The sequence below is a fragment of the Lates calcarifer genome, linkage group LG19 (genome assembly GCF_001640805.2).
Source record: "Lates calcarifer isolate ASB-BC8 linkage group LG19, TLL_Latcal_v3, whole genome shotgun sequence".
In the NCBI taxonomy this organism is placed as follows: domain Eukaryota; kingdom Metazoa; phylum Chordata; class Actinopteri; family Centropomidae; genus Lates; species Lates calcarifer.
In genome coordinates, this window is record NC_066851.1 from 12640618 (window position 1) to 12666638 (window position 26021).

At 40.8% G+C, this 26021-nt stretch overlaps 1 protein-coding gene across 4 annotated transcripts in view; it reads left to right on the plus strand.

Annotated features, from left to right (window-relative positions):
• Positions 1-383: 383 nt before the first annotated feature.
• kidins220a (kinase D-interacting substrate 220a) overlaps positions 384-26021 on the plus strand; it is a 44985-nt gene continuing 19347 nt past the window's right edge. For 3 of the 4 annotated variants that reach the window (XM_018683977.2, XM_018683979.2, XM_018683980.1), the window contains exons 1-23: positions 384-539; positions 4717-4875; positions 6096-6194; positions 6938-7036; positions 8558-8656; positions 9042-9140; positions 9291-9389; positions 10283-10480; positions 10621-10719; positions 11055-11153; positions 11488-11586; positions 11778-11955; positions 12062-12226; positions 12356-12535; positions 13072-13237; positions 13462-13613; positions 14110-14210; positions 14301-14486; positions 14666-14806; positions 15857-16094; positions 16288-16379; positions 18980-19124; positions 19911-20073. In XM_018683977.2, coding sequence (XP_018539493.1) covers positions 4744-4875; positions 6096-6194; positions 6938-7036; positions 8558-8656; positions 9042-9140; positions 9291-9389; positions 10283-10480; positions 10621-10719; positions 11055-11153; positions 11488-11586; positions 11778-11955; positions 12062-12226; positions 12356-12535; positions 13072-13237; positions 13462-13613; positions 14110-14210; positions 14301-14486; positions 14666-14806; positions 15857-16094; positions 16288-16379; positions 18980-19124; positions 19911-20073 — 3029 coding nt within the window. In that variant the 5' untranslated portion in view covers positions 384-539; positions 4717-4743. Of the gene's footprint in view, positions 540-2506; positions 2609-4716; positions 4876-6095; positions 6195-6937; positions 7037-8557; positions 8657-9041; positions 9141-9290; positions 9390-10282; positions 10481-10620; positions 10720-11054; positions 11154-11487; positions 11587-11777; positions 11956-12061; positions 12227-12355; positions 12536-13071; positions 13238-13461; positions 13614-14109; positions 14211-14300; positions 14487-14665; positions 14807-15856; positions 16095-16287; positions 16380-18979; positions 19125-19910; positions 20074-26021 lie in introns of those variants that run through there. The other variant, XM_018683978.2, reaches the window with a different exon arrangement.

Genomic DNA, 26021 nt, shown 5'->3' on the forward strand with positions numbered 1-26021 from the left:
ATGTAAAATTACACAAGAAATACTGGAAAAAACGTTTTACTTTGGTATTTAAAAAAAACTACTGATTATGCACAAAATATATCCCTGTGAATGTTATATTATTCTATATGACATTATTAGATTATTAGATCACTGAAGCATCATATGTAAGCAACATTTTATTGTTGTAGCTGAGGCTCGTTTGATCTATTCTGTGCGCAGGTGGGGTAGTTTTATGCATTGAGAAACAATACTTTTAATTATAAGTATAGAAAATAAAGTCTGAATCGGTAAAGTAACTTTAAACTGTAGTACCACAGGGCTGTACAGTATTTAATAAATTATTAATACTGAATTGAATAAATACACAGGGGGTGGGGAGGAAGGCTCTGCCACATGTTACGCCACAGTAACCAGGGGTAGTAGTAGGTGGAGCTTTGTTTTTTACTGTAGCAGCCGGGGAGCAGGTCAACGCTGCCGTGACATGAAAAAGTGCTATTTTTGACTATATTTCCCCGGACCGGGAAAATACGATACAATTACAGAGTAGCCCGACCTAGGTAAGAGGACTTCGGTGTGTGTGGCGTACTTTTTTCTTTTCTGTTTTTTTTTTTTTTTTACTTTAAGAGGTGAAAAAGCAAAATAAGGACCTGTTGGGGGAGCTGCTAGCCTCACTGAGCTAACGTTAGCATGTTAGCCGTTGGGGGGTTGAGCTAGCTTGTGTTTTGCTGTTAACTTCCTAGTGACAGAACCTAAAAACGGGAAGTCAACCAGCTTGTAACGCGCCTGTCAAAACCTGTCTAACGCAAACCAGAAAAGTATATTATTTCTTTACTTTCCCTCGTCGAGTCGCACTTAAAACCAAACCATGTGATATGTGTGTGACATCCAGATGTTTACTTTTTCTGACAAGCCCGAAGACGCGCAGTTGAGAGGGTCTGATATGACGTTACCCGGTTTACCCGTGCAGCACAGACCCACAGTGTGTTTATCACCACTTTGTTCACACTGTGTCCTGGCTGCCTGTTTGTCAGACCTGTACTTTCTTTCCAGCAGCTCCTGTGACCAGGGACTTGTTCCAAGTGCCAGATTTAGTCAGATACTACTGAAAACCCAGAGCCCCTCCTATCTAAGACACACACTCATTTACACACACACACACACACACACACACACACACACACACACACATATATATATATATACATACACACATACATATACATATACATATATATATATATATGAGACCAGTTTCATGTTTGTTCTCTTGTTTTTTTGGAGCAGACCCCGGTATGTATCAGGGAAGTGAATCCTCAGCAGTTTCATACCCACATGACAAGCTTTAAAGAGCTGACTGGTTAAATTTAGAGATCCTATCCAGTGTTGCGTGTTTAGTTCACACTACCTACATCTGTGTGTATTCAGATAACAGCACGGCTCACTGGGGCTGTATTTGAATTTTTCTGATAATATCTGTGTTTTTACATAAATACTGGAATCATATCTGACCCTGAAAGTCGATCTGGATGGTTCTCTATGTTGATATAAATAAGACTGATGTGTAGTGAAGCCAAACAAGATGTCACCTGGGAGTTTAGTTGCTCTAAATTTGTGCTTTACAGTTCTGTGACAAATATGTGTATGTTTGCCTTGGTGTTTTAGTGGGAAGGCTGTAGAAAGCAGCAAATGGCTCTCCCTGGCTGCTCATCATATCATATCACTTTACTTATTTAATTTCCTTTTTCAGCTGAAATAATTAGTCGGTTAATTGATTAGTCAGTCATTCCAAAATTGATCTGCAACTATTTGTCTTTTTTTTTAAAGCAGATTTAGATTTTTAAATCAAACATCTTTTTGATTTTGATAGTTGACCAAACAAAACAAGCAAAAATATCAGCTTATGTTTGTGAGAGTTGTGGGATATATTTGTATCAATCAATAATTAATTGAGAAAATAATGATCCAAATAATTCATAATGAAAACCAGTTAGTTGCAGCCCTACTCTAAAGATAAAATAAGATAGACTTTATTCATCCCACTTGTGGGAAATTTACATGTGGGATAAATATGTTTAATTTACTGACATACATAAGTTTTTTAAAATCTCAAATATTGTGATATTAATTTGATAGTGTCAATACTTTCTTGCCCAACTTAGAGTGTTAAAATGGCTAAGTGTAGTGGATATGTAAAGAAAAACTATAGTGCACTAGGATCTGTTCAATATTTTGGCTTTAAGTGATGAGCGATTAAGTCATTTAAACACACTCAAATGACTACAGTAATAATCTGCCAGTGACAGCTCACCAGTAGCTAAATGTTATTTAATTGCATTTCTCGTAAATAGAAATCACCCAGATTAGGCCAACAACTTAATCGTCTCTCTCCCTTTTATCTGTATAAATTGATGCTGAGCCAGTGCGTGTAATGAATGGAAATCTGGTCGCGTGTCTATTGTGTTGGGAAGAGATGGGCGTAGGCCAGCCCCCCTCATCTAATATTCAGCCCTGGGTGAAGGGGGATGCTGAGCATGAGCCTGGCAGTGCTTGTTGATACAGTGTGTGAGTGAGCGAGGGATAAAGATTGGTGTTGAGCAGCCAAATATAAGTTTCACCCTACACCAAGGTAAGGGACTCTTCTCATAAGCTGTGTAGTTTCTACCAGAGACCATTTGTCTTTTTGAGTGGCTTTAATAATTCGTTTTTTTCACTGTTTTTATTGGTGTTTTGTCTCTGCCCGGCTTTTTCTGGCTGTGTGTTGTGTTAAAAGGATGTGTGTGAGCTCCCGTCTCATCATTGCTGAACAGACAGAAAGCGAGCTTAATCTTTACTGATTGGTTCTTGTGTGGTGTAATCGTCCACCCATTGTGCTGAGAGATAAGGAGCTGGGGAGGGTGTGTCAACAGGCTCCACTGTAAACAAAGGATTTTTTACACTCATGTATGACACTGTGCAATATGGGTGAGCAGTTATAGGTGGATCCTGAAAAAAGAAACAGGATCAGAGTTTAGAGGGAAAAAAATACAGAATATGTAGATATTCATTGATTGGCAGCTTTGAATTTGACTGAATTGATAGTTTTGGGCCTTTGTACTGACAGCCCAACAGGCATGTGACATTTAAGCTTTTATTGACCTGAGCCTGAGCTGCTTTTCTCAAGGATTATGGCAAAATACTGTGCAGCATATTTGGCAGTCTTTATGTGAAACCCACTGCCAAGATAACTTACAGGCAATGAATGCAGCTGATTAATTTTCTCTCATTGTGGCAGGAAGTAAGGCTGACCATGATGGAAGAGCACAACTTGATGAATCATTAATGAGTTTTTCATCGATTGAGTGAATCCCTAATACAGAGAGAGCAACCATATTTGAGGCGTTTTCTTTTGTTGGGGATATTTTGTTGTTTTATGTTGTTCCTTTGAGGAGATCTTGCCTGAATATATGAGGAAGTCACTGCCAATGATTTTATTTGTAAATATTTCTGATGAACTCCAGCTCCTTTTTGCCATCAGTAGAAAAACCCTGGTCCGCTTGCTTGCGTAGAAAGGGGTTAAAATGACTCAGTAAATAGAGGAACCTGCTTGTCTATGGTCTGGGTTTAAAATCATTCTTTAAAATGGTGCTGCCTAATTATAGATAATCTCCCTGAAGTGGGCTGTCTGCATCGATTTATCAGATGCAGACAATTACCTATCTGCATCTCGCTGCTCTTTCCCCATCAATGCAAAGTAGTTTCAGTAAAATACTGCACAGCAGTGCACCTATTGTACTTTCAGGCACTGAGCATCACTTTTCTTGTTTAGTGTACACAAGTTTTACAAAGTCCATTATATGGCAGTGGAGGAGGGTAGAACTGAACTTGGTCTTGATATAATTGGAGCGCACAGTCGAGCGCATCAATTGTCCAAGTTATTATTACTTCAAAGGAAGAAAGTTTTAAAGACTATTGTTTGTCTTCAGTGGTATTTGGTGACTTGGTGCAGTTTCTTGAGTGGAGCATTGTGATTGCTTTGCCTTCATTATACCGAGCAGACGAATTTCAGTTCATGTTATCAGCATGAGCAGGCAGATGGAGCTGAACTGGACTGAACTAAGTGCCCCTGTTAGCCCTTGTGTAATGAGCACGTTCAGTGCAATATCCCATTGTAACCATTTTTTAACTTCCTGGTAGAAAAAGTCATCTTAAAATTACCACTGAGGCAGACACATATACAGTAAGTGTGTCCCACTGGTTGAGGATTGTTTTGTGGTATCTTGATATGTGGAAGTGTGTATGTTGCATTTGTGCCTGCACAGGAAAATTGTGCTCTGCCTTAAAAGGAAGAAATGCACACAAACACACACATGCTTACTGAATAAGTCTACATTTGTACAGCATAAATTTCATGTATTAATTTCTTTCAGTGAGATATTAATATGACACCATCTTTTCTGATTATATTTTTAAACGTTTATAGCTGGGCTAACTATTGCAACTCCTTTCTCCTCCTGTGGCCTCTGTTTTCTGTTTGTATGGTTTAGTTTGTGCGTGTGAGTTGGGTTTGGACAGTACTTGTTTATTCCACAGCATCACTTCAAAGACACACCACACCCTCTTCCTGGCCATGCTTTTAACTTCTCTGTTTGTCTCTAAGTAGTGTTGTACAGTTAGCTGTGCTGGCCACATGCAGTAGATATTGTTGCTCTCCTATGCCTCCTGCGAATGCTCATCTGCTCTCCTCTCGCTCTGCAGTGGTGTACAGGTGTTTAGCAGTCAGCCATGGATACCACCACCTCCCTGAAGATGACCTCCCTGGCTGTCCAGAGTCTGTTCAGCTATGTGGAGGAGGAGAACCTGGCTGCCATCAAAGCACATTTGGACAAGTTCAGAGACGTGGACAGCAGGAGTGATGTAAGTCAGTTACATTACGAGAACCCTTCTAATGGATAAGTGTTCAATAAGCAAAGTTTCTCTAAGATAATATAAAAGGTGTTTTGTGGGAAAAGGAGTATTAGATCTGATGTGGAGCTTTAATAGAAATGAAAATGACTATGAACCCATTTAGTGAATAAATAATTAAATATTGTGTTTGGCTTCTTAAGGTTAACATTTCTTTTATATTGACTATGCATGACTTACTGTACCTATAAAAAGTAGGTACTTTCCAGGGAAGTCTTTATTACTTTAGATAACTTTGTAGAGATCCCTTTTGACATTGAGTCTTTTTTCTGTTAATCTGTGTCACATGAGATCCCCTTTGATTCAATGTTGTACACCAATAAAACGAAAACTTCAAAGGGAGGGTGTACTTTTTATAGGCATTTTGATCTGTTCTAGCTGTTGTCATTGTGATGTTAAACCTGCAGTGCAGAACTTTTGTCTCCCCCCTCTGGCAGTGAGAGTAATTGTACATTGTCGACCCATACTTATGATGTTAATGCTGATAATATTTTTCTTTTTGTCACCAAATTAATCCCATGACAGGACTAAAACCAAGAGAAAAGTGATCCTACCAGCATATTATTGTAGCTTAAAGCTTATTCCTCTGTGCTACAGATCTCCACTGTCGTCCAACATCAGTGAGCCCTATTATTGCACTGGGTGACCTGCTCCTTGATTTCCATGAACATGGGCACTGTAGTTTATTTTCATGTCAATCCCACATATGCAGTCCTGCTGCTGTAGATACTCAGTGTTGAACCAAACTCCTAGCTGAAAATATCCCCCAGCAAATGCACTATTTACTCCAGTCTGAGTACTTTTCCTAAAAAGTATATTCATGACCTGTCTCTAAAGATTTATTTACTCAGTAGGAATGAATGGGCTAACTAACACATCATTGATTTTGGTCTTTTCATGACATTTGTTCATGATAAGAAATGTTGCATAGTGCTATATTCATCCCTAGTCTGACTAATAGAAAAGCAATGCCCAGGCCATATAAAGCCATCAAGGGATCGATTAACTGGATGTCATACAGGCTAGGATTAGAGTTCAGTCATCACATAGTATCACCATCTGTCATTTTTTTTCTAGTGAGTACTCGGGGGGCTACAGAGAAAACAGTACAGTTAATTAGCTCGTTTAAATCCTTATCACAGTTTGAGTTTCTTCTCTCTCTCTTGTTTCAGAACGGACAGACTCCCCTGATGGTGGCAGCAGAGCAGGGCAATCTGGAGATAGTACAAGAGCTCATTAGGAGAGGAGCCAACGTTAACTTGGATGATGTTGTAAGCATGCAAATGCACACACGTAACATCTCAAGCTGCTGCATATGAGCATACCTCCCACACATATATGCAGGTACACATGGCATTGTTGAGATGCTGAGAGCGCATCAGAGTCGAGGCACAGGTGAAAAACAATGCGGTCATTTTAACCACATCACCCACTTGACAATGAAGATGTTGGTGATGTTCCATCTTGCTGAACTCACCACACTCAGGCTTAGTCCTCAGCTATTATGAGCCATCATGAGCCATAATTACAACTTAGTACACAATTTTACCTTCACTCTTTTGACTAAATGACAGGATCCACTGGCTGGCCAACACCCTGTGTCTCCGGGAGCCAGCCCCTACACACGCACACACTCACGCATTGCATACACTCCCCCACTTAGGCTCACGCATGCTTACTCACACACCTCTCATTAACATCTCAAATACATGTAACCTGCTATTACACAGAGCACACTCAAAGTTGTATTCATTCTTGCACTAACGTAGAAGAGGAAGGAGAAGCGTTACATGTCGTAGTTGCTCTTGTCTCTCATACTCTGCCCTCCGTCACTCCTGTCCCCCCATGCGACATCGTGTTCCCATGAGCACCTGGTATGACCAGCTGGTAGGTATAGTGCTTTGACCGTTCCTCAGGACGTCCCGCATAGCCGTAGAGCTCAGACAAACTTCTGTCCAACTGGATTTGGAGTCTGATGGGGGTTTCCACGGTAACCGGTTGTCTCTGTGTACAGGACTGCTGGACGGCGTTGATCTCTGCAGCTAAGGAAGGCCACATTGAGGTGGTGAGGGAACTGTTGGAGAACAATGCAAACCTGGAACATCGAGACATGGTGAGAACTCAAAAACTGGGTGATGCAGCAGGGAAGGAGATTTAGTTTTCACTTTACAATAACTATATAACTAAATGATAATATTTTTTAATCCCGTAAAATCTGCCATTATTATTAGTATAGTGGTTTTATGTACATACAACTTAACTTTGACATCCCATTATCCAAAATTGGTATCCTATACACTGTATCACAGTTATGACATCATGTCAATAATGATATATTGATATGAAGTCAAAATGTAGTAAAAAATGAACTAAAAAAGGTAAATTAGGTAAGAATATTGGGTAGGATAGTAACTTAGTTGATGTCATTCCTCTTGCTTCCTCTCCTTATTTCCTTTCTATTTAAACCATCTACTGTAAAAAAAAATTAAAAGATTTTTTTCTCAAGAAAATAGTGGAAAGCTGGGATGAAGGGTGGTGGAAGAGTAAGGGATAATAATGTATCATCAGTGCCCAAAATGACTTCACAATGTATGCTTATAGGTCAAAGATATGGTAGCTAAACAACCGTTTCAATCTTTTTAATATAAAAGAAACATTAAACTGCTCAAACTTGTACTTTAAGTTGACTATTAAAATGTAGTCCTCACACATTTTAAAATATAATAAAATTATTATGCCTTGAGTATATGTACATTAATGGTTTCTTCTTGACATGATGACCCCAGTGTTGGTTGTTCAAGATGATCCATTAGCCTTGAAATGGACATAAATTGCTTTCTGTGTGATGGCTCCTCTCTAGTAGTAATCTTATTTACTGAGCTCTGGTTGTCTCTGCATGGGGCAGTGATATGATTTAGTCATTGGATACAGACAGTCAGAGACAGTCAGTCGTCTGCAGGCTCGCTGCTGCTGCCGTTCTGTATATTCATGAGCAGAGCACTGGGCACATGGAGACGAGATACACATTTATTACCTGGCACTAAGCATGTTTGTAAGCATTTACTGTGCTTTAGATGTCCCATTCAAGAGGAAATGTGAATTTCCAGCAACCTAAAAATGCAAAAAAAAAAAAAAAAAAAGTTCTATTGAGTATAAACCATCAGTAAGTGGATGATGCATTAGGATTCTATTTCAAAAAGGTTACACATTTACATGGCATATGACTTAAAATCTGCGACACTATGGAAATGTCTCAGGACACGACTCATTGCTGTGCGGGGCGTGTTTAAGCTGCACAGGACAGATCACAGCCAGTCATCACAGGGGGATTATAATAAACCACACTGTGTGATACTGCTCACTCACTGGAAAGTGTGTCATACCAGCTGGAAATAGCACATTTTCCTACCACAAAATCTGGTTAGATTTTACCTTTTTTGGCAGGCTTGAATTTATTACTGTTGTTGCCCTTACATCTTATTAGGATAAAATAATACCTATAATTATATGTCCAGACTACTACATTCTCTGTATGTAGAGCAAATCTTGTCTTCCCTCCTATCCTCATAATTTTTCTGTTCAACTGAACTGTGTTTTGTGTGTGTGTGTGTGTGTGTGTCTTTTTTCTACTCAGGGGGGTTGGACTGCTCTCATGTGGGCAGCCTACAAAGGTTGTACAGATGTGGCCCAGCTGCTCTTGGAAAAAGGAGCTAACCCCAACATCACTGGTCAGGTACTGAGACTGGACACACTGTTTTTCTCCTAGCATCATTGGTATCTGTTCTTACTTTATACTGAAAGTTGAAGACATAATAATCCCAGATTTGGGGGAGGTTTTCACATGACATATTCCGTTTACTCCATGTAAATGTAATGCAGTGTTTCAGCTGACAAGGTATATACAGAAAAACATTAGTTGTAAATGTCAGTAAACACAACTTACTAGTGTAACAAAGATGTGAACACAACCACAACCCTCCTCTTCACCTGCACGTTATACCCCATCATCTGCTGTTTCAGTCCTGTGAGGTGGCTGAAAGTGTTCGTACAACCGCAGGCCTGACACTGATCATTAGTTACTGTCAGCATGACTTCATCTCTGTCCTCTGCCTCAACAGTACAGCGTCTACCCCATCATCTGGGCAGCAGGTCGCGGCCACGCTGAGATTGTCCATCTCCTGCTGCAGCACGGAGCCAAGGTCAACTGCTCAGACAAGGTAACTACATACTGAAAGATGTTCATCATTTATCTCTTTAATCACACAGAGGATGTGTGTAGTGGTATGAGTTTAAAAGTGCTTGAGCCCATGTCCACCCTTCACTCATGTTTCATGCATTATATCAAGGTTTTCATTTTTTCCTTACAGTATGGTACCACTCCTTTGATCTGGGCTGCCAGAAAAGGCCACTATGAATGTGTGATGCACCTTCTGGCCAATGGAGCTGATGTGGACCAGGAAGGAGCAGTAAGTAGATTGTTTCCTGTGAATGTTGTTTACTACATCCAATTTTCATCTAGAACGACTTCTCAAAGTTTGACTTTATAAACTTTGGTCAGTTTCTCTCTTTGGCCTTTTTACACACTATACATCTAATTCTAATTCTCAAATTTGTTTCTAGGGTTTTGAGTCTAGAAAAATATGGACAATTGTTTATTTTAGTTCTTATGTGCAGATGTAGGTATTTGACAGAGTAATATTTTGCAGTGTTTCCTGAACAGTCGTAATATTTGTATTGTTAGTCTGAACAGGTACTTTACCAGCTGAGCAGGTCTAATTTTGTCTTGGGCTCACTGTGGGTGCCATGACACACACAGCTGCCTGTTCTCGCCAGTGTGGTTTTCACACAATCAAGATTTAATGCTGCCAAGCGCCACAAATGTGTCAGTAAACTGCAATATTAAATAATTGATTGCACCTATGACGCAGCACATCTGTGCTCCTCGGAGTCATGTCGCATCTGTGCCAACACAAACTGAATGATGTGATAGTTTGATATGTAGCATCAATAATCAGATGGAACTGTAGTAGCTAATGCTGCAGAGCAATTAATTCATATGTGATTAAGAGACTCTAGTGCCTGGAAAAATATATGAATTATTGGGCTCACTAAATGAGACGTCAATAATAAGTTGTCATTAAGCCTGTAGTGTCTCCCAGTGCTGCTGACATAAACTGACAACATGCGGGAATTACATTTTGTTCTGATCAGCCATAAATTATTGAACATCTGTCATTTGACCGTTTGAACACCAACCGAATCCCAGTCAAGTAGAGAAAAGCTTATAAAAAAGCTTAGAAATGTTAGGGTTACAGAGACCCTCAAATGAGAAAATAGCTCCTTTCTGTGTTTTTTACAGAATTCAATGACAGCTCTGATTGTGGCCGTGAAAGGAGGCTACACAGAAGTTGTCAAGGAGCTGCTGAAGAGGAACCCAAATGTCAACATGACGGACAAGGACGGCAACACAGCCCTGGCCATCGCTGCTAAGGAGGGACATACTGAGATCGTAGAGGACCTGCTGGACGCTGGCACCTACGTCAACATCACTGACAGGGTGAGGCCTCCTCACTTCAGCATTACCAGCTGCTTTTTGACACAAACAGGATGTTGTAAAATTGTTCATATTGAAATACAATTCATGTCTCTCTCTGTTTGTTTTTCCTTTCTCTCTCTCTTTTTCACCATTTCTTTCAGAGTGGGGAGACAATGCTGATTGGAGCAGTGAGAGGAGGTCATGTGGAGATAGTCCGAGCTCTGCTGAACAAATACGCTGATATTGACGTCAGGGGCCAGGTGGGAGCCCCCTCCTGTTATTGTTGCTGCCTTATTAATGTTTAAAAGCAAGCAGGAGATCTTCTTGTGCTCTGTGTGAAATGTCACGCTGCTGCTCAATACTGTTCATTTAGCTCTGTTGTGTTTTTGGTAAAGTGATCTTAAATCCATAGGTGAGAATTGCACAAATGTATGACTACTATATTAACAGACACAACACTATAGTGTTATTACCCATAGACTGTACCTGTATATTGCATTCTCAGCCTTGCTACTTGAACACTATACATACGCTTTTTTGCATTTCTGACACAGTTTATAACAAGTTAGTATTTGCCCTGTTCTTTCAACATCAGGATGGAAAGACTGCCCTCTACTGGGCAGTGGAGAAAGGCAACGCTACCATGGTGAGAGACATCCTGCAGTGTAACCCTGACACCGAGAGCTGCACTAAGGTAAGGCACACTCAGTAGTGTAGGGGGGGACATGCACGCTCTCTTATGCTTTTAATTTCTCGGTTGTCATTTCTAAAATGTCATGTTTCTATCTTTATTTGTCATGTTTTCTCATATATTGTATTGTAGTCAAATTTTACAATATTTGCATTCGCTATATTAAATGAAAAATCAGGACAACAGAAATCTGCTTTCTGTAAAAACTGTTGTCCAGATGCAGACAGACAACTATGAATATTACATTATAACAGCTTACCCCAGGCTTTTTTAAAGGTCAGATGCATGCAAGTCAATTTTAGAATGTAAAATGTGTGTGCGTGTGTGTATGTTTTAGGAGGGCGAGACCCCACTTATCAAAGCCACTAAAATGAGGAATATAGAAATAGTGGAGTTGCTGCTGGATAAAGGAGCCAAAGTGTCTGCAGTGGACAAGGTACTGTTTAAAACACACTTGCTGATAACTCATGCTAGTATAGAAAAGCATCATCATGACAATGCTTTAATGTTGTTATTTAGTTTTAGTGATGTGGAGGATTCTTTTTTGCCACTGTTGCACATTTTCAAATAGCTACTCTTCCCCTTTTTCAATGGACATCAGTCAGTTGTGTTTTTTTCCTCACACAGAAAGGAGACACGCCCCTCCATATTGCCATCCGAGGGCGGAGCCGAAAGCTGGCCGAGCTGCTGCTAAGGAACCCAAAAGATGGCCGCCTGCTTTACCGTCCCAACAAAGCCGGAGAGACACCATACAACATTGACTGCACCCACCAGAAAAGCATCCTCACACAGATATTTGGAGCCAGTATGACTCATTTCTACTTGTCATTGTTTAAAGCAGAATTAGAGATTAAACTGCTTTACTTTACCCTCTCTCATCTTCGTCTCCTGTTTATTTTTTCCTCTCTCAGAGCACCTCTCCCCCTCCGAGTCAGATGGAGACATGTTGGGTTATGACCTGTATAGCAGCGCTTTAGCAGACATCCTGAGTGAACCCACTATGCAGCCACCTATCTGTGTTGGATTGTACGCTCAGTGGGGCAGCGGCAAGTCTTTCCTTCTTAAGAAACTGGAGGGTAAGTAAGCAAACAGCATTAAAAACTGCTTCATTCGGATATGAAAAAGTATGGTTTGTTCATATTACTTTAAATATCTGACATGAGATTCTCTTTATGGACTTATTTCTCTTCCCTTTTATTCATTAGATGAGATGAAGACCTTTGCAGGCCAGCAGATAGAGCCATTGTTCCAGTTCTCATGGCTGGTGGTCTTCCTCACATTGCTACTCTGTGGCTCAGTGGCAGTCGTCCTTGGCTTTACTGTCGATCCCAAGCTGGCAATCGCTGTCTCTCTCAGCCTCCTCGCCCTGCTCTACATCTTCTTTGGTGAGAGGACAAAAGATGTAGAGATGCAGAACTGATGCAGGAACTGATTATGAGGAAGTTTTGTTTAAATATGACCAACAAAGTGAGCTGCAAATGGATTAAGTGGAAATGTTAATTCATATTTTTATACAAAATTGGTACTTTTTTGAATATAACAAGCAAACATTAACATATATATCGCCTGTAATCTCATCCCTACATCAGGACTTTTCTGTCCTGAACTCAAGTGTAAAAAACTGGTGTAGACCTACAGCAATGGCAGCCAAAACAATTTTCAGACCGTTAATAAAACAACAATAATATTGATATATAATACATTTCTGTTTATACAATGTCAATATTTATGATAAAACAGCTTTGCTCACTAGAGGGTGCCATTACATAACCAACATCATGATGAGTTAAGAGGAGATCTTACTAATATCGAGGGATAAAACTTAACCATGATATTAATCAAATTGTTTTGGCTTGAACCTCAGTAAAAGGCTAAAAAATAAAAAGATGCCTCTGTTGACGATCTCTTCTTCTGTCTCCAGTGTTGGTGTATTTTGGAAGCCGGCGTGAGAGGGAGAGCTGGAACTGGGCATGGGTCATCAGCACACGTCTGGCCCGCCAGGTTGGCTACCTGGAGCTGCTGCTCAAACTGATGTTTGTCAACCCCCCTGAACTTCCTGAGCAGACCACCCGCGCCCTGCCTGTTAGGTGACAATGACAGACACAGAAAAAGTCTTAACTCTAATCACTACACTGTTCTGCTAAAATATTACAGTATCAGTCTCCCAGCTCCAAGACAAAATATATAGACGTTTGTTAACAGTTGCTTTGTCACACTACATTCATTATGAGCTATAAAACTCATTAGGAGGTCGCTGTGTTTTTTAGATAAATATTCAGTTTCCCATCTCTGTTTTTCTCACGTCACACAGGTTCTTGTTCACCGATTATAATCGCCTATCCAGTGTTGGAGGAGAGACCTCCATGGCTGAGATGATTGCCACACTCTCAGATGCCTGCGAGAGAGAGTTTGGCTTCATGGCCACAAGACTCTTCAGGGTTTTCAAGAACGATGAGATTCAAGGTGACATTGCTTTCTTTGGCTGTAGACGTCTGTCGTGTGATGACCTTTCAGTCTACACACACAGTCACAATCTGCTTACATAATTATTGTCCAACTAAGTGAAATATTTGATCATGGTTTTGAGGTGACTCAGTATAATGAGTAGTTGCTGTGCAGTTTGTGTTGACAATAAACCAAACTGAAAATAGAGAGTGGAGAAATGCATCTTTGTTTAATAGCAGAGTAAACCAGTTTCCTTAATTAGGTTTTTTATATTGGTATTTACTTGCATCAGTGCAAAATTAGATTGTTGGAAATGGGGCTCTTTTAAGCATAATGAAGCTTTTGTAAGTATAACCAGTGCTTAAAACTAACTGTTTAGACACTGTTTTCCTCATTAACTACATCCTACGTGACCAGATAGTGGTAATGCTACTATGTAGGAATTTGTAGAAAAAAGGTTTTACCCTCAGTGCATCTCTCTAATGTGACCATCTACATTTCTCTCATACTCTAGGTAAAAAGTGGAAGAAAACATGTTGTGTTCCCTCCTTCGTGCTGTTTGCCTTGACACTAGGCTGCCTAATCACCGGTATTGCCCTGCTGGCCATCTTTAAGGTGGGTTAGATCAATGAGCTTGGGACACTGCATTAAAACAGTATGTCGCTGAATGCCCCAATAATCAGTTCAAATCCTTTCATTCACCAGGTGGACCCGGAGAACTTGACAGTGAATGCAGTGCTGATAGCTATGGCCAGCGTGGTGGGCCTGGCTTTATTGCTTAACTGCAGGACCTGGTGGCAAGTGGCTGACTCTGTCCTCAACTCCCAGAGGAAACGCCTGCACAGTGCTGCTAACAACTTGCACAGACTCAAGAGTGAAGGATTTATGAAGGTAGACTAATGCACTTAAATCATTGTACCTGATCATGGATGAATGGAAATAATTTGAAATCCTGTTGTCATGGCTGGAGGGACATTTCATTTATTTATTAAGTTTTGAAGTTGTTCCTAATTCAGTAATTTCTTTCTCACATAAAAATGCTGTTGATTTTTTTTCCTGTCTCTCACAAGGTTCTGAAGCATGAGGTGGAACTAATGTCTAAAATGGCCAAAACCATCGATGGTTTCACCCAGAACCAGACACGTATGGCCGTCATCATCGACGGGCTGGATGCCTGTGAACAGGACAAAGTCCTGCAAATGCTGGACACGGTGGGTGCATGTGATTGTGTGTGTGAGCACGTAGATGATGAGTGCAGCTTCCTCTTGACTGATAACAAGATAATATGAAAGAATTTAATTTCTCAACATCTGTCACTTAAGCAAATTTATAACCATGAAACAGACTGTTGTAAAGCAGCTGCTATGTGGCCTTAACCTAAAGTGGGTCCTTCACCTGTGCACACAGAGCCCGCACTTCTCTGTTGCAGTGCAGCCACCCTGGTGTTCCCAGCTGCCTCAGCTCGCCTCCAAGTTTAGATTCTTCCTCCCAGCTGCTGTAATAGAATTTCCTTTTAGCCAAATGTTATTATTTGGTGAAGTAAGCCCAGAGAGGATGGCAGCCTCCTGTGTGCTAATGTAATCTTCTCATCTTTGCGAGCACCTCCCAGTCACTCTGAAACTATCCTCTGTTCAGAGATCAAACGCACACTGTGAAATATATTTTTTGTAGGTTACACAAATTACAAAATCAAATCTTCTTTTTTTCGTCAGTCTGTATACTTTTCCTACCAGATAATGTTCATTAAAGACGCAGACATCATGTGATGGCGCCTTAGCTGATGGTGCTGACAGCTGCTGTAGGGACAGACGTTCATCATCCTGTGAGGCGAGCCTTAGGCTAGGGTGCTGATCAGGGGTTAACAAACCGTGTATGTGTGTAGCGCAAATCGATGTCCTGTGATGCTTGGACAATGTCCCTTCTTAGCGGAGTGGAAATCCCCAAAACCATGTGCTGCAGACAGTCAGCTCTCACAGGAGTCATTAAATTTAAGTACTACAGCGGACTGTTGCCTCTAGTTATCATGTTGTTGATTGATTCGATCGTAAAACACCCATTTTGACATTTAAGTGGTAGACACTCCACAGAGGGTACTGCTGTGCTAAAAACTTTTTCAAGTCCATGTTCAAACCCATGTACACATCATAATAATAGTAGTGCAACAGGCTGGTATCTTAGTTTGAAATACATGTTTTATGGAATAGCAAAAAAAGGTTATGAAAAATGTCCTTTACACACTAATGGTTGCTTTCTCATTCCAGGTGAGGGTACTCTTCTCCAAGGGCCCCTTTATCTCCATCTTTGCCAGCGATCCCCACATTATCATAAAAGCTATCAACCAAAACCTCAATAGTGTGCTGAGAGACTCCAACATCAACGGTCACGACTATATGAGGAACATCGTCCACCTGCCAGTATTCCTCAACAGCAGAGGCCTCAGCACAGCCAAAAAGCTTTGCATGGCAGCCCCCACCAATGGAGAGGCATTGCCTGTTGAAGGTAAAAACCAAGAGCTAACATACAATACATTTTGATACATACAGGTATATGGAGGTTTGTATTGAGTTTTGTGCCATAGATTGGTAGACAGGTCCAGAAACTATAGTTCTATGTGAATAGAGACATCTAATTTATGGCGCTCATCGACAGGCACTGGTCAGCTGTCATTCTCTCTGTCTCTCACTCCCTCCAGGATGGCATGAAGACTTGGACAGGAAGATGTCTCAGACCAGCTTGGGCCAAGACCAGGCCAAGTTTGGCAGCAAGAACGCCCTCAATCGCAGGGTAACAACAATTCAAATCAAGTTTATTTGTATAGGCTGTACAATGTTTTGTTTGGTGGATAAATGGTTCCTGACCCCACCAAGCTCTCTAACTTCAGAAGAAGAGGGATCCCAATGCTGAGATGGCCGTGGATGCAATATGAGTTGGACGTGGAAGACTGGCATCAGTAATAGGTGGCAAGATGTAAAATACAAATCGAAGAGTAAGATTGTATTATGTCAAAATTAGATAAACCAAAACCAATATATCAAGCACTGTAGGTTCTGTTTGCCTCCCTAAATATAGAGTTCATACCCCACCCTAACCTCATTACAACCAAAACAAAAGGCCAGCAATAATAACAAATTGCAGGGAAGCTTTTGTCACAAAATTAAAATGGAGGCAGATGTTTTGTTTATAGAGGGAGGTAAAATAAATTTGGTTTTCCGCCACACTTATTCCCATAACGCTCGTGTTATCTGGAAATATCATAAAGCTGGAAATGAATGCTTGATGTCCTCACATTAATCAAACAAAATTAAAATGCAGTTAGTTCACCACAACTTGAATAGAAAACACTGGGTAACGGTGAGAGACACTGCCTTAGAAAGCCTCCCTGCTCACTCTCTCTCCAGCCTCCTTCCTGAAGGGGGTGTTGAGTACATGTGCGGCGTTGGCAGGCAGCTCGGAGGCCAGAGGACAGGAGGAGACACACAGAGACGAAAAGAGAGAGGTGCTCGGTGTGCGGCCAAGGTTCCTGGTGTAATTGATGTAATGGCTGTTTATCCTTCCTGCTGTGTTGCCACAGCCTAATGACAAGGCCTAGCAGCAGTGGGTCCCTGTGACAAAACACTGGCACCAGGTCTGCTGGCAGGAGGCTAAGTGACTCTGCTGCTGTCGCTGATGCTTTCCTCCCCCCCTGCAAGACCTTCCCACCCCCACCCCCCTTTTCCTACCTCCCTCTCTTGTTTGTTTGTTTGACATTTGTTTGTACCTCGGGTTTATCTAGTATCGTCAATTATTGGTGTTGGCCCTTTTATTATGGGGCAGCGTGCTCTCTTTATTTGCCCTCCACCACTAGCTAGCTCTTGGCAGGAGGGTCCTCTTTCTACAAGTGGAGATTAAAATGAGGGCAGGAGGAGAAAATCAATTAGTGGCTCTCCATTTTCATTTGGCTTCTCAAGTTGTGGATGACATTATGAATATCTCTACCATCTTATTTACATTTATTAGAATTAAACTTTATTTAAAAAAGTAATTATACCTGGAAATTACCACTCAGTGTTTAGAGTTTTTAACCAAATGACTGAACAATGTATCAGTACAATACAAAAACATCTAAATGGACCAGTAAAGCTGTAGAACTGCAGTAAAAATCAATACATATCGGACAGTCAGCCACACAGGGCTGTCCGCATGATAGACCTTTTTCAGGCCTGACTGAGTGGTGGCCATATGTTTCATCTCTCTGAGAAAGAGGTCATGAGACTGGCGTTACGACTTCAAAGTCAACCAAAAGCCTTGCCTTGGCTCATGACCATGGCAGCTGTCTGATATCATCACAGATGTTCTCCGGTAGATCTGTGTCAATAGCTCGCCTGTGTGTCATGACTGTTCAGCTTCGGACAGCGGCTCTCTTGCTTTCTGTTTGCAGTCACACAGAATTATATGTTTTGCTCACGAGGAGATGATATGGAAGGGGCTAAGAGCGTGAGAAAAAATAGCTTTTAATTGGTTTCACTCTCACCACTTCAGACCACCACTGCTTAAATTGCAGACCTTTGTTGGGTTATCTTGACAACTGACGGCAAAACAGACCCAAAAATGTATAAATGGACTGTGTGTAAGTACTATTAAACATGTATAGAATTTGGTTCCATCCATTTATTCCTCAGCTTATTTAAGCACAAGGTTTTATGATGACATGACCTGAGATCACATGTTGACTCTGAAACGTCCTGTCTCGTGTTGCACAGCTCGCTACAGTGATAAAACATAAAATCTAAAACCTCTACTGGGTCAGGAGAAATGGTGTGGTATTGTTTGACTTGTCATTTCAGTTTGTGATTAGTGATCTAATTGTAAGACTTAGATTTTTATTAGAGTATTAGAGTATGTTTCTCTTAAACGCCTCTAGGCTGTTTTTCAGGTTGTCTGTCCGTTCATTTGTCCCGTTCTCATGAACACTATATCTCGGTAATGCCTCAAGGGAATTTCCTCAAATTTGGTACAAATGGTCACTTGGACTCAGGGAGGAACTGATTGAATTTGGTGGTCAGAGGTCAAAAGTCAAGATCATTTTGGCCCCATTTCAGATATTTATATGCCAACTGTGCTAATTATTTAACACAGTTGTCTAATAGGACATTTTATATCCAAACGGTCAAAGGTCACTTCACTGTCACATCGTAATGTTCTGCAAAATCACTTTTCTGCTATTATTATTATTTGGGAGATTGTGACTGTATTTCCTGCACACACAGCCTAGGCAGTAATTGTAATTCTAATTGTATTTATGTAATTATGTAATGCAATTTTTATTTGCATGAAACATGGTGAATATAAACATGTAAAATTTCCAGTCTTATGCTAACTAGACTCTCTGTTTGTCATTGTACAAGGACACGTACAGACGTCGCCAGATGCAGAGGACCATCACCAGACAGATGTCATTCGACCTCACTAAGCTGCTGGTGACCGAAGACTGGTTCAGTGACATCAGCCCGCAAACCATGAGGAGGCTGCTCAACATTGTTTCTATCACAGGTTAAGAATAAATCACTTTCTGCTTTAGCACCACCCTCATCTCACAACAGTAACAAATAACATTTGGTTTTTAAGGCAAGATTAAAGTAGTTTAGCTTTAATTTAACCTGCCATTGTTTAGGAGATTGGATGGTACATTCAGTTGTTGTGCTTTGCTTGTTAACTTTAGTCAGCTGTTTGGAAAATATTAGTGGATTTGGAGGAGGACAGAACTGCAAAACAAAGCTCCGATGGTATTTATTCCTATTCCAATGGGAGCTATCATGTGGCTGCAGAGGCGGTGCATTTGACCAAGCATTTTAATGAAGAGTAGATTTTGCCTCTAAGCTTAAGCAGGCATTCAAATTAAAAATAAATATTACTTGTAATAATAAAATGACAGACTGAGAATTTACACACATTAATATGTTGTTAGCTGATTAGAAATGAGCAATAGTACCAAGCAGCAGTTTGATGTTGACCAGCTTGTGGAAAAGTTGAGACAACAAGCCTCCATAGCTGACTGGTTTGTTATTATGTTACACATCAGATGCTTGCAGGATGTGACAGTGGGTCACAATGTATAAAATCATCTCTGTGGCTTTTTTTGGTGATTCAAACTGAATACTTAGTGGTTACAAGCCCACTTCTCTGTTCTTTATGCCATAACTTTGTGCAGATTATTAATTGACAGTGACGGATGATGAATGATGCACAGTGCTCAGGTGTTTGTTTTCTCTGGCAGAGTAGAAGTAGAGTAGACCAGTGACTTCTAAGGCCACAAATTCTGTGCATTATTGTTGTCAGGTCGACTGTTGCGAGCCAATCAGATCATCTTCAACTGGGATCGGCTGGCATCCTGGATCAACCTGACAGAGGAGTGGCCTTACAGGACATCGTGGATCATCCTCTTTCTGGAAGAGACTGACGGAGTGTCTGACCAGGTCGCTCTCAAGACTATCTATGAGAGGTACACACACACACATAGACAAATAACGTAACCCTTTCTTTAGTTACATATCTAATCTACAAGATGGACAGATTTCTTCATAACATCAGTGTATATTTTCTTTCATTCTTTGTCACTTTCCCTCCCTCCTTGTTTATCATCTTATACTTCCCTCTCTTTCTTTCTTGGCCCACGGCCTTGGCAGAATAAGCCCACCTATAAGATCAGATAAAATTTGAATTATCTTAATGGAAATTAAGTCAGAGGAATTCAGCCAAATGACGCAGCTTCTGTCAGTGAAACGCAAAATTTTCCCTGAAGAGATCAACAAGCCAGAATACAAGTTCAGTGCTGAGGTCAATAAAGAATCACATTACTTGTTCTCCCTGTGAAATGTGTTGAAAGGAAGATGTGATTAACTTTGACCAGCAGGTGGCAGTAGAGGATTTTCTTTTCTGTGTGGGCTACATCAGTTCACAGTTAACTGCCAGTGGCTGTGAGTGCCACACTAATTGGCAACTGACAGACAGATTGTGTAATTGATCATAATGCACAAGGCAAATGATGACTGTATCATAACCGTGACTTCTCTAGATAGAGACAGGCTTCCCAAAAACTAGACAAGAGGCAACTGAAGGTCAGATGTCTTTATTTGAGCAGTCAAGAGAAAGTCTTGTCTCTCTCTCTCTGTCTGTGTACAGTATGAGTGTTTATGCCTTTGTATGTGTGTGGTCACGGGCGCTTTTAGGCTTGCTCACCACAGACAAGAGGAGGAGGCCGGTGCAGGCTGAATCGCTGGGTTTGGGTGCTGTTGTGCATCAGTTGCTGGCCTTTAAAGGTTGCACTCTGTCACAATACACTAGCGCCCACGACTCCTGCGGCAGGGAAGTGTCACAGACAGTTACTGTCAGCCAGTCAGCCAGCTAGATTCAGCAGATAACCCTCCCTCCCCCATTTCCAAGGCAAACTGCTGCCTTATTAACGGTTTGGTTTTCAAAGGACAATAGGTTTACCTTCCATTTTTTATATGGCACTTAGTGTTACATGTGACATGTACAGTATAGGGGTGAGATGAGGAGCATGTCAGTCAGAAGGCTGTAACTTGATGATTTTGCTGGAAATCATGCTCTCCGCTGTTTGTAGTTGTGAACTGAAGTGGAAAAATGTGTTACTACACTTCTCTGTTGTATATCTTATACCATGTTTAAGTATAGTGGTCACCCGAAAGAAAATGCCCTTAGTTTTACCATAATTATTGTGGAAAATAAAACTGGCAGATATAATTATACGCTAGGTCTGGATTCAAGTGCCTTTACCACAGCATGATATTGTGCTTACACTGCTCGTTAGACTTAATATAGCCATCATCTTGTTTTTGACCAACGGTCCTGTCTTTCTTTATCTTCCTCCTCACTGGGTGTCTTTCCAAATGGCTGCTCTGTTTTCCGCAGTGGCCGTCGGAGAAGCGGCCCTAATGATGATGACAGGAAGCCTCAAACAGGCTAAACATAACGCCTTGCCTAGAGGCCTTATCTCTTGCGCTAATCTTCCGCTGATAAGACTCAGGCCTCTGTCTGTGTATCTTTTTCTGTCTCTCTGCTTGCTCTTTTCTTCCTCTTTCTTATGATCTGAGGCTCTTTAGGTCTCTCCTTTTTCTTGTGCTCTGGATGAGTAATTCTATCTTTTTCCTTGAGCGATAGATGAGCACTTGACTGGTCTCTGAACCTCAGGCCCCTTCCCCCCGACTGTCTGTCTTTTTGAGAAAGGGATGGCTACTTCTCTTTGCTTTGCTTTTCAGCAGAGATATGTGCATGTACAGCGGGCACACATATCACACTTATATGTTCTTTTGTGAATTCAACCAGTCAACCATTTCCTGTGTGTTCTAATCACCTATTTTTTTGTTTGTTCAATGCCGTTACCACAAGACCAGTGTGGTACAGACCCCTCACATGTGTTCTTTGTGTTTTAGCATATATACATGTGTACAAGTTGTTATGCTCAGCCATTCTTTCACAGTGGAACTGCACATCCCCTGAGCGTTACTAAGTGAATATATTAGTGGTGAAGTGAACGTGGGGGTGAGTCAGCCCCTTATAGGTCAACTGTCGCCCTGCATCTCAGTCACAAGGCAGCACGCTCTTCCTCTTCTCTCCTCTTTGTAAGGCATGCTACAACACGGTAGGCCACAGTATACTAGACATACACAGGATGGATAAACTATACAACTGTGTTGGACTGTGGTGGATACAAAAGATGGTTTCTGTTTCCATCTCCATCAGTTAAAATAAGATACAGATTTGATCCTCGCCTGAGGTTCTTTAAGTGCAGCTAAATGCCAGAAGATATTCTCAGTTTAGATTGTGTGCCCTAAACCACACAGGAAAATATTGTGTGAATAACAGAGTGCCTCACAGTGGAAAAAGGTGACAGCCACTTTCTATGGCATGTACCTGAACTCCTGGAAAAGAGAGAAAAAATAGAAACACTCGCCCACCTTCCCTCATATCTCACACAAACACACACGCTTTCAAAACAGCTAAAAGCTGTTTTTAGCAACTTGCCTGGCAATAACAAGCGTCCATGAAGGGCTGTGAGGTGTCATTGTAGGACACGGCGTGAAGAGAAATGTGTAGCACTAATTTCCGTAGCGGGAGCGGGCCAGTACAGCCTTCCTAATCTGATGGAGAATGTGTAATCGGTTAATAACCTCAGCGATTTCTATCATTAATGGTAAGACCAGGGGGCTGCCCGGACTAATGCAAGGTAGCAGGGGGAAAAGCACTGTGTAACAAAGATGGCACTGTCTGCAGGAGATACAGGCTCAAAGCAATCAAGCTTACACACACAGAGCATAGCTAAAATGTTCTGGGAAAACAGCAAATTACAGCTCGAACAGTGAGCCAGCGTTGTGGCCTGTACGAAACACTGACTGAAATTGAGCAGAAAATAAAATGAGAAACAAGTTTTGGACTGACCCTCATATTTGTAGCTGTCAAATTAACAGTCCCAAATCCTTGTTTTTAAATGTTGTTTTTTTCTTTTGTTTTTTTTGATCACAGGGATATTGAATTTGGAGCCTGCAGCTATATCAATTTCTTCCTTCTCAGTGTTGTTTCTCTCAGGAGTCACTTGTTCCTTGTTTTAGCTGCCATTAGAGACTTAATGACTATAGCTAACCTAGCTCTCTCCTGCTTCATGGTTATTGCTTTAAAGCAGCCTTGCCAGTGTTTATGGGCTTTGGTATGTTTATTTCCTTGATGCTGTTTAGAGTCATTACATTACATTCAGCTATTACATTGAAGCTCCTGTGTATAGTGACTTCAAGTGAGTGAGCAAGTACAGCTTCTGGATCTTGTTCAAGGACGCTCCTGTTACCTGGCTGTTGCTGTGACCTTAACTTTGCTTTTGAACGTCTATTCACCTTTACTATTTTTAGTCTGTATGTGGATCCCCATTAGCTTTTAGAAATGGTTGCTCGTCTTCCCAGGGGCCTGCATCTTTTGAATTCAATAACAACCAAATATCCCCCTCTAAGAGGATCATCTGATCAGATTTCCTTGCAGTTTACTGCATAGATATGCACAATTATTTATGGTAACCTTTTATTAGCTAGTTGAGAATTAACATCAATGCATGTACATATTAATTTAGCATTTTATATACACTTGGTTTACAGGAGGTGCTTGTACAGTAGTAATGGCACACCAGTCAGTAGAATGCCAGTTAATCACAGAAATAACTATCCCATCAAATGAAAGGACAATAACTAACAAACAGACAATCAACAAAGGACAAAGAAACCAAGTTAGCATTTGAGCAAAAAATAAAAAAATCTTGTTTTGTAATGTAGAGACATGGTTGTGAACTTTAAGGTAGTTCATTTTTGTTAATGGAAAACAAAACAATACAGTGGAATAGAAGTGACAGGAACACATAGAGCTGAAATGATTAGTCAATTGATGAGTTAGTCAATGAGCAAAATATTTTATTTTCAAGCAGATATATATATATATATAAGAGATATAAGTTGACTGGCCCCTGCTACTCAAATGTGAGGAAGCTGTTTTTCTAGGACAGAAAGCTAAATATATTTTTGGACTGTTTTGGACTGCCATTTGAACACGTTAACATGTGTTCTAGGAATTTGTGATTGGTGATTTTTTTCTGATATTTTATAGATCAAAAATAATTATGATACATTACACATACATTTATGATGAAAATATCTGTAAGTTGAATCCCAAGTGACGTTTTTTTTAAAAACAACATCTGACAATCGATTGCATTACATAGACTCAGTACAAGTAAATCCAAGATGAGGGGATCTGATCAGTCAGCTCTTGTGTGTGCGAATTTACCTCAGAGGCCTTTAAAATGACTGTTCATGCAGTTTGTAGGCATTCTGCAACAGTGTCAGTCTCTTAATGATGAGTTGTTTTTTTTTGTCAGTGGTGATTAGTTTGAAAGTGAAGTTGTCCTGTGTTTCAGTTGAGGGGGTTAACATATTTGGACCTAATGATGTATGGGGGCGGGTTTAGTCAGCCCCTCCGAGAGTTTATTCCTGGACGCCCAGATCCCGTTTTCAGCTCAAAAAAAAAAAAAAAAAGTGTCACTGGTCCACCGAGCAGGTTCCTGCACTGCTCTGACATCTGGTGCCCTGTCTGTGCCAGGATGCCCCCGCCGCACTCAGGAGTGTGTTTCTGGCGCTGCACCTGAATCTTCTGTTCATTATACACACCCACACACACTCACATATACACACACACACACAAACTATTGCATGCCATACACTTACAGACACTATACACACACACACACACACACACACACACACTGGGATTTGTGGTAAAAGTGTGTATGTTGTAACTGAAACAAACGTACGTACAAACACTATTTGCTACTACAAGCATTTACGATTGAACATATGTACGCACACACACCTCAGATCGCACTTAAAGCTGGTATATGCGGTATGCATGCAACACACACTTACAAACACACATTTTTACACAGACACACACACACACACACACACACCTAGCTCTCACACCAGTGCAAGAACATATGTCACCCTCAACTCCTCTGAGAATCAGTGTAATTAATCAGACCCTGAGATGCAGGCTGCGTTCAACAAACACGCATATGCACACATACACACGTTCACACAGCGCAGGAAGCAGAACACAGCAGAGAAATTGTTGTGAGGTAAGGTAGTAGTGTGTAGAAGTGCTGCTCATCACAGTGTCACTGCGCATGCCAGTATTTGCATGTAAATCAATCTCCAGATCTTGATACACTTTCCGCTTTTGCTCTTTATGTCACAGTTTGTGAAGAATCAACAATTCCTTTCTTCCTCTCATATCATCTCTTCCCCTCTGTTTTGTTGTCCTGACCCTGCATTCATCTGCCAAACAATCCCGCTCTCAGAGATCGTGACTTGAGCCAGGCACTTCTTGGACACTTCAAAACTTTTTTTTTTTTTTTAAGCACTAATCGCACTCTGAATGAATATGTAGCCAGGCAATTCAGTCTTAATTAGAGAGACTCTTATCCCAAGTACTGAAACATTAAGATGACACTCTCTTCATTCAGGATTACTTTAATTGGCACAATTATTGTAATTTGGTTGCAATTATGTGCTGGGATAAAAGCGCTGTTCCAAAGCTCATGTGGGTGATTCCCTTTATGTGGGATCCTTTAATAAGCTCTTAAATATCTGGCCTCAAAAAAAAAGAAGAAAAAAAAGACGAGGTTCTATTCTTTTCTTATGATGAATACTTATGAACTTATTCCTGCCCTCAAATGAAAAAGTCTTTATTCTTTGCCATGCGGCCTATTGTTCCTGTGAATTCCCGTTGAATTCGTGACACTTTCTGTAATCTCCATGTGCTGCAAATGCTCAAAAATTGTTTTTCTGTCTGTCTTTGTCCTCTTAGCAAGCCCATTGTCCCCTGTGCTAAATCCCT